At 41.7% G+C, this 9,486-nt stretch overlaps 2 protein-coding genes across 2 annotated transcripts in view; both read right to left on the reverse strand.

Annotated features, from left to right (window-relative positions):
• The window catches only part of LOC105562388 (succinyl-CoA ligase [GDP-forming] subunit beta, mitochondrial), a 6,814-nt gene extending 4,703 nt beyond the window's left edge, over window positions 1-2,111 (reverse strand). The window contains exon 1 of the mRNA XM_012013188.1: window positions 1,591-2,111. Coding sequence (XP_011868578.1) covers window positions 1,591-1,795 — 205 coding nt within the window. The 5' untranslated portion in view covers window positions 1,796-2,111. The remainder of the gene's footprint in view (window positions 1-1,590) is intronic.
• Window positions 2,112-3,420: 1,309 nt separating this feature from the next.
• Window positions 3,421-6,942, reverse strand: LOC105562389 (glucose dehydrogenase [FAD, quinone]-like). Its single transcript, XM_012013189.1, has 2 exons — window positions 5,675-6,942; window positions 3,421-5,614 (listed from the first exon to the last, which is right to left on the reverse strand). Exons 1-2 carry the CDS (start codon window positions 6,723-6,725, stop codon window positions 4,845-4,847), a joined length of 1,821 nt encoding a protein of 606 aa, XP_011868579.1. The 5' UTR covers window positions 6,726-6,942; the 3' UTR covers window positions 3,421-4,844.
• Between the last annotated feature and the right edge of the window lie 2,544 nt (window positions 6,943-9,486).

Genomic DNA, 9,486 nt, shown 5'->3' on the forward strand with positions numbered 1-9,486 from the left:
TTTCGAGAAATGTGTGGCCAATCGACTAACAGCTGTTCCATAAAAGCTGCAAGTTGATTGGCTACACATTTCTCGGAACTAGAACTTGGACCAAGTTCTAGCATCGTGGACACAAGCCTTTAGACACGTACACTAGGGTATTCCTAGTCAGATCTTATATTCAAGACCGTATTGAATTTATCTAAAGATGCCGCATGGAACACTTCACTGGCTATGAAGTATCTAAAGATGATCTTAAGGCAGTCTTGAATATAAGATCTGACTATGAATACCGGCCCTAGTGTACACTAGAAATTACTAATGTCTTCTCATATAAATTTAGGCACATGTAGAACACATACACATTTCCCATGTATGTACGGTCACGACCAGAAAGGTCGTCCGACGTTTCACAATAAGTTTTCGGAACGCTTGTATGTGTATCATCGCGTAGACATTCGTACACATCGTTCCTTTGCTCTAATAATGCGTCGCTGCACATATTCGTGAGCAAATACTAGAATCTCTCGCGCGATAGACCATAACTCCGAAATTTGTCATAAAACGTCGGACACCCCTTTCTGACCACAACTGTACATGTGTGCACAATGTGTCGATATGTGCACCAATTCATGTGGGAAGGCATCAGTGATTCCTAGGGTGCGCATGATGCATCACTTAAGGCCTATGTCCACGATGCTAGAACTTGATCCAAGTTCTAGCATCGTGGACATAGGCTTTTACCCTTCTTCAACATTTGGCGATCATGCACATCGTGCGTGAAACGGAACACACCCCAGTGCACGTGTAAAGCCTTGTGTCCACGATGCTAGAACTTGGTCCAAGTTTTAGTTCCGAGAAATATACAGCCAATCAACTTGTAGCTTTTATAGAATAGCTGCAAGTTGATTGGCTACATATTTCTCGAAACTAGAACTTGGATCAAGTTCTAGCATCGTGGACACAGGCCTCCAGGTCCGGTCTACAATGAGTTTGTTGGTCGTTAGTCAGAAGTGAAAACTACGTGTCGGTCCTTTTTCTTCCCGAATGGAATCAACATACAGTTCGAACCTCTCACTAACGACTAACATCGCTCATTATAGACCAGGGGGTCTATTACGGTTCTCGGATTGGGTGAAAATGACGAAAGTGAGTAGCTTTGTCTCTTTCTAACTGTCCCTTTAGTAAGAGACAGAGCCGCTCACTTTCGTCATTTTCACCCAATCCGAGAACCGTAATAGACCCCCAGGTCTAAAGGCCAATGTCCACAATGCTAGAACTTGGTCCAAGTTCTAGCATCGTGGACATTGGGCTTAAAAGATGTCCTAAAGATATCGTGGCTGCGATCAAACTGCCGCTACAAGTGCTTCGAAGTATTCTTCATTTCCTTTCATTCAACAACGATAAAAGGAGAGGAGAAACGCTTCGAAGCGTTTATCAAGCGGCAGCTTGTGTCGCAGCCCGCGTGAAACGGCGTCTCTAAATCTCGAGAACGTAATTCGATCAATTTCCGTGATCGAAATGTGACCTTTGATAGTCATTATGTCATTTTCACTTCATCGTGACTTGTTGTTTCGCCAGGGAAACGGCGAGAGACCGCGTAACGCTCACGTAGCTTCTCCAAGGCGCAGCTCGTTTTGGTTAGGTCGTCGACGATGGCGAAGTTCTGCACCGACACGCCGGAGTCGCGCAGGAGCTCCTTGCTCTGGTACTCCAGCAGGTTCAGGTGCCTCGCGCATGACACGCGGACCATCTCCGTGCTCCTCCCGAGCAGCCGCGCCGAGCGCATCGAGCGGCCGAGCAGCACTCGCAGCATGGTTAAACTTGCAAGATTTCCGGCACGCCGAACGAAGGAAAAGGAGGAGGGCTGCTAGCCACGCTGGTTCCGAGTCACGACCGGCGCCGACGGTCTTAGGCGACTAATCTCTCTCTTTGCACTCGTCGCCGGGCATCGCAATCAATAGCGTTATCTCGACATTACTAGTGCTTCGACGAGATAATTGACCGCCTATCGCGACCTATCGGCTGAACCAACTGAACTTGTCTATCGCGCGTAATTACTAATCACGCGTTCGCGACTTCGAATGAAGAGGCGGGAGCAAAGTAGCGAGTCGCGGCCATAGACATAGTAAGAACATGAATCAGAGAGAAACCTGAGAGCGGCCATCCCGGCGTTTTGCCTGTTACCGTTTTCGCTCGACTGATTCCAGCGCTTTACGCCCATTTTCATTTTTGGAACTATATTCCGCTACACCCATTTTCAAGTACTGCCGATAGTCTCCACTAGAGTTCCACTTGGTGCCTGTCCGTGCTACCGGAATTAAGTTGGCGCTGGGAGTTTATTTTCGTTAGAGACCCTCTAATCAGAGTCTGGCCAACAAGTGGTCCGCTATGTTTAGTCAAATCCAACGAGAGAGAGGGCAGTACGAATATCTCACTCTCTCTTTGAGATATTCGTACTGCCCTCTCTCTCGTTGGATTTGACTAAACATGGCGGACCACTCTGTTGGCCAGACTCTGATTAGAGGGTCTCTAATTTTCGTATAAAACCTAGCTCAAACGATTGCTCCCGAATTGCTCCATTAGAATCCACAATTGCTCCACTTTTAAAATCAATAGTTTTCGAAATATTAACAAAAAACCTAAAATTTTTAATTTTCAATAAAAAACATATTTCTAATAGCTTTGTGCAATTCTAACCAGCATCAAATGATTACTCCTCCATTGCTCCATTAGAATCCACAATTGCTCCCAATCGCACCGTATTGGATTGCCGCGTGTTGCTTTCGCGATGTGTTGCTATTAGATTAAATTAGATTGAATGACAAAGTTTGTAAAATATCGTTTTATTGCGGACTAATAACTACTTCTTTACCGCAGAATATGCTTCCGATGCTCGCGTTGCATTTTATATCGACAATTCAAAAGTGATTTATCCATTATTCCGAATGAAAAATACAAGTCGTTAGTTTCAGTTAAGTTAAGAGAATGAATAATTTTGCAAAGTTAATTATTGCACGTTCTTACATTATGTAAATGTAATCGAAAATGATCCCGATTAACTGTCGCAATTAATAACAACTACTTATCGCTGGAAATTTCGCTCACATAATTAATTTTGAGGATTAGATTGAATGACAAAGTTTGTAAAATATCGTTTTATTGCGGACTAATAACTACTTCTTTACCGCAGAATATGCTTCCGATGCTCGCGTTGCATTTTATATCGACAATTCAAAAGTGATTTATCCATTATTCCGAATGAAAAATACAAGTCGTTAGTTTCAGTAATTTGTATGACAGAAAGTCATGCGATATTTGTTAATAATATTTCGTGCGTTTCGTGGTATTTCACATCGCGTACGGGAGTGTCCGAAATTTCGCGCAATCGAAGATTTTTGCGAGTGTTGTGTAAATGCCACAAGGAAATCTGAGAGGAGGAGCAGGCCCAGAAGGCATCGGGCAACGGCGGAGAAATGATTCGGAACATTAACTTGTATGTTATTTCATTACATTTGTACAGAAGTATTTTTATTCTTTATTAACCAAAGCACCTTATCTGTCGACTGCCTGTTTATGCGCAACCTTAAAAAATGCAAACATAAATTAACCGCCCAGAAATTTATGTCCTAAAATGTTCATGTCGCTGTGTCAGCTGTGTCCGTATCATTCTCGCCGAGGGGAAAACCGCTGACCAAAATCTTGTACACCAAAGCCACTAAGATATTATAATAAAATTAAGTAATGCCCACTGGGCATTACTTTATTTTATCTTTATAATGCCCCAGTAATGCCTACTGCCCAAAAACTGCCTAGCAGTGCCTAGTAATGTCCAGTAATGCCGCAAATCTGTACACCACAATGCCCTCAGCGGTTTACCCCTCGATTCTCGCATTAAGTTTTTCTAAAATTGCGATAATCATTACTGTTGTTATATCAAATGGATTTACGATAGATGATGAAATATCGGATTATTGCACATTTCTGCCATAAATATCCAATTTATCAAGTACACCGTGAGCTTCCTGTGTAATTTTATAATCTCAAGTAATGCATCCATGGGTGAGATCTAGGAGCAGTGAAATCATAAGAAAGATTATTGATGTCCGCCGAAATATCGCGCGAGTTCTCGATATAAAAGGCAAGCGTGACCGACGTGAGCAGGTCAGTCAAAATATGAGAGTTAGGCCTGATTTCACCATTGCGAGTTAATCAAAACGGTCGGTTAACTTTCAGAGTTGCCAAATGCCGAACATAAAACTGATCTTTATTAACATATTTTCTTGATGCATATATGTCTCGGTGGTCGAATTGGTGAGACAGGTTTTGGTATCTTAAATCTTTCTTCGAAAAGTTTCTCATTCAAAACGTCAAAATAATTTATACGTGGTTTGAATATACGTTCTTTTTTCATTATTTCTTTCAAGATTATCATCATCGTATTCGTCGAAGTCTAAGAAATCCATAGCGTTGTTAATATTCTCATAATTATTAATTTATATCAAATATATTATTCATTTTATTATTCAACATTATTATATGATAATTCAACCTTATTCCCACTTTCACGGTTATAAGACTTGTTATGACACGCAACAAGAATAGATCTTAACAACATTCGTTTTTGAAGTCTTGCTATTGGCAATTCTGGTGACAAATTTAATCGAACGATTAGATTAACTTGCGTTGGTGAAATCGGGCCTTAGAGTGTGTGATTCGAGACCCGAGAGTTATAGCGCTTATAAAAGATTTCGTGTCACTTGTATTAATTAAATAAACCCCCAATATATTATCTCACATTTTATAATACATTTCGGTTTGCACCCAACGCACTTTTTTCTCAGCCCTCTTTGAGCTCACGTTTGTCATACTTGCTTATAATTAACCGCCGACGATGGTAGCGCCGACCAATCTTGCTTAATGAGATCGGCGCCCTTTTCACCGATCATGATAACAGGAGCGTTTGTGTTGCCGCTAGTTATCGTTGGCATAATGGACGCGTCGATAACTCGAAGACCTCCGATACCATGAACCCGCAATCTCGAATCCACTACTGCGGTAGGATCGTTGGAAGGACCCATCCTTGCGCTTCCCACGGGGTGGTACACTGTTATGGAGATCTGTCGTATGTGACATTCCCAGTAGGCGTCGGTGCCGAATTTCAGGTGCCTGCATTTCGGCAACTTGGCGCGATGAACTCTCGAGCCAAATGGTTTAAAGGCTTCCGCCTCGTTGACTTTTATCGCGATTTTCACAGCCTCCACCAGGACTGCAATGTCCATGGGATCAGAAAAGTAATTCGCGTTGATGATAGGGCTGTCAAAAGGATTGGAGCTTCTTAAGCGTATACTGCCACGAGACTTGGGCCTCAGCAAAAGAGGTAGCGTAGTCCAGGCATCACGGTTGTTTATCGGCCGAAAGACGGCGTCGTACACTTCGTCCGTCAGCCCTAACATTTTTCGAATTTGCCCCGCGTCGGAATTAATGGAGGCTGACCCCATGTGAAACTGCACATCCGGATAATCGATAGAGTGATTGGCATACTTTGTATTTACGAAAGCTAAACCTTCAACACCACCTAAACTCGTCAGGGGGCCTCTGCCGTTCACCACGTAGTGCGTTATCACCGATACGACTGGAAGACGATTCTGAACGAAGGTGACTGGTTTATCAATCAAGAATGTTAAAGGCGTACCTATATGATCCTGAAGATTATCGCCGACCCGAAGATCTTTGATAACAGGAACACCAACGTGTTGTAGATGCTCCTTCGGCCCGATTCCCGAGAGCATCAAAATTTGAGGGCTGTTGACGGCACCCGCTGACAATATTACTTCCTTGCGCGCTTTCGCTATCTGCCTTTGACCGTTCCTCACGAACTCGACGCCTGTCGCTCGCATAGTCAACGGATCAATCACGATTCTCGTCACGTGACTGTTCATAGCTATATGAATATTCTCACGTAATTGTATGGGCCGTAGAAAAGCCTTCGCGGTGGAGCATCTGTTTTCCCTGCGAATAGTTCCTTGCGCTATCATAAAACCCGTCTGTTTTTCGCCATTTATGTCCCTGTTTTCGTATCCAATTTCAACGCCAGCTTCAATAAAAGCGAGCAGCAAGGGCGCCTTCCACGGCGTCTCCTGAACAGTTAGATAACCGCCGGTCGCGTGATAAGGACTCTTCTGCAAGTATGGATTCCGATTGTCCTCCGACTTTTTAAAGTAATGAAGAACTTGGTCGTATCCCCAGCCGGGATTACCCAACGACTCCCAATGATCGTAGTCTTGTTTATTACCGCGCACATACAGCATGTAGTTAAGACTGCTGCTTCCACCCAAAATCTTACCTCGGGGCCAATTGCAACGGCCGCCCTTCATAGCCAAGCAAGCCTTACCTGTAACCTCAGTCTGGTATTTCCAATCAAACTTGCTCAACTGTAGGTACGCGGCAAAGGCTGGCACATCTGTAATCTCGTTCTCGTCTGGGCCGGCCTCTAGCAACAGCACGTTCCAGTCTGGTATCTCCGAGAGTCGATTGGTGACTACCGCTCCCGCCGATCCGCCCCCGATCACGATGAAATCGTATTCAGAGTAAAGAGGATATTTATCAATGAGTCGACCCTCGGGATCCAACTGATCGTAACGATAGTAAGCGAGGATTAACAATGACACGAGCCATAAACCTGTGCCCATCAAGTCGTTAGCACCTTTCAAGGTCGACGTTACCACTGTCGTGCTGAAATCCATTCTGGCGAGATAGAAGTAACTTCGCCTTGAGATATTTTAATTTTTTTTTTGTTTAATCTCGCTGTTTCATTGAACTCTGTACTTGCTTCTCGTAATGGAATACTTGCTGTGACGGATACTCTATGCTAATTTTTTTAGTTTCACAAATATTGAAGGACGCGTCGCCACTTATACCTTTCATGACGCTTCCATATTGCCTCGTCCTGCAACAACACAATAATAATATTAATAATAATAATACTAATAGTAACAATAATGAAGATGGTGACGACGACGATGATGACGACAACGACGACAATGGTAAAACGATGTTGTATAATTGTACAAAGAAATTTAATGAGAGAGCTAACACTGGATATGATAGCAAACATCATGCCAGGCAACGCACATTAATACTTTTCTCTTGATTTTAATCTAGATTTTTTCATATATTGTAGAAATAAGAGAACAAATTTGTTAATCTTTAATCTGCTTAATTATTTGTTAAGTTGCAACCCAAAAGGATTCAGAATCATCGACCATTATTATTTATATAAAAGAATTTGTTGAAATTCATTAAGTAAATATGTAACATAACTTCGTTCGTAGCGACACGATGTGGAAATACCGCTATGTTTCTGATCGCGGAAGGAAGAGCAGTTAATACGCGGATATCGTGCGACGGAACAAGGAAATGCCGAAGTCTCAATGAATTAAAAAACGATCGTACCCCCATTAAAGCGCGTTCCCTGATAGCACAACAGTCTCAGTTATGTTGCAGTTATGTTGCAAAGACGTTTCAGGTAAGTTTTAAGATGTTGAATCTTGAAAAACCGTAATAGAACTCATTATAAGTTGGTGAAAGTTGGCCGATTGACCTATTTGTCAATATTCGCCGATTACGACATTATATCGAAGGAACACAAATTTTTACATTGCGTAATAATCCTCGATACATAATATATTTTTGGCGAAACTGGAATCATTAATTACATTATTAAATACAGTAGAACCTCGGTTATACGGCCTTCGATCAACCGAGGCTCCGCGTTATCCGAGCCACCGGACTTATCCGAGCACTCCGCGTTAATCGAGGTGTGCGCTCGGATAATACGGAAAAACTCGGATAAAACGGATGACGCCGCTATGCTGTATGCGCGGAGTAGTTTGCGATTGCAACATACTTTTTGCTTAAACAAGCATAAATTTTAATCTACGTTCGTTAAATTTTTACTTTTATATGTTCGTGGAGTTAAATTCCATTGTAGCATTTTAAATATATAAAAAATAATAAAAGTTTTCGAATTTTGTGTTTCTTCCGTGTTATCCGAGTTTTCGCTTGTCCGAGGTATCCCCTCCCCACATTACCTCGGGTAAAAGAGGTTTTACTGTACATTAATTACACAATTAAATACATCATCAATACGTGAAATAGATGGGAAGTCAATAAATCATAGTGCAAATATCGAAAATGTAAATCTTTATAAAAAAATAATAGAAAAAGATGCGAGTAAAAAGTATAAAATAACTTTGTTTATCACCTATGTTGTTTTCGAGAAACATTTAATTAAAATTTAATAATCAGATTACATCTATATTGAATTTCTGTGTCAATTAGGATCTACTTCCTCGTCGTAATTGTTTAAGGAGTTGAAACGTCATATATTTCAACGCAAACTTCTAACACTGCGAAAGAATGACGTTCTAATGTCAATATATTTATGATAGTTATATTTTATTTCACGAAATCAGTTTAAAGTAAGACAATGGCATTGGTACTATTACGATACCAGTACTCATATATATTGTCGTACGTCCGCGTCGCGTAGAAACGTTTCAGGATCGCGCCTCACGGGTTCTACTGATCAACGAATTCGTGCAAATGTCAATGCATAAGCAGACAGACTTACGTACTATTTATTACAGTATACTCTGATATTATAAACTAGAATTAATTTCTTGATATTTTTACGACGAGACAAGAAAGATTTCTTGTCTCGGTCAATTACGAAACATTACGATTTCATACTGATTGCTACGATTTACTGAAAATCGATCAAGGACGTGTTGAGCATCATACGTAATAATAGCGTGTATTTACAATATTCTCGTCATCTATCACAAATTTTATCTCCACCAGTCTTTACGTAATGATAAAAAGAAACAAAGCGTTACACATTACATCGTCATTTGTATCGTTTCCTCGACGTTAATGTGTTTTCGATGGTATTCTTCCGCGATGCGATCAAGATTGCATCAACACAGTGCGCTATGAGCGTGCTCTGTCCTTGTTACTTGCAAAAGTTGAACAAGGACAGAGTACGCTCATAGCGCTAAATTGCGTCTCCCCGAACGCAGCCTTTGTCACTGCCAGATAAGTAAAAGCAATTGGTCGATAATTATTCCAAGTATTTTTCACACGTAAAAAGGATCCTCGGAACTTGTCCACGACCCCGATCATGCCGATGTTATCACGTGAACCGTTCGCGATTAAACTTCCGTTATTACCAAAAATTGCGCTGCCAGAAAGACTCTCTCGGGTACTAAAAGCGATGCGACAACGATAGAGTGTCCGCTATGAAGTCGGTAATGATAGTCGAAAGAACAGTACGGTACTGCACCAATATACCTCCATCCATTTCACTCTCTGGTTGTTCTCACTTGAGCTCACAACAGTCTCCTTCCCGAACACTCCCAATCACAGTCTGACAATGAAAGACTCTCTTCCTATGGTTATATACACGCACCTGCCTACCTCCCTTCCTACTTATCTATCTACCTA

This window comes from Vollenhovia emeryi, unplaced genomic scaffold (assembly GCF_000949405.1).
Source record: "Vollenhovia emeryi isolate VEMERY1.0 unplaced genomic scaffold, V.emery_V1.0 DF939189.1, whole genome shotgun sequence".
Classification (NCBI taxonomy): Eukaryota; Metazoa; Arthropoda; class Insecta; order Hymenoptera; family Formicidae; genus Vollenhovia; species Vollenhovia emeryi.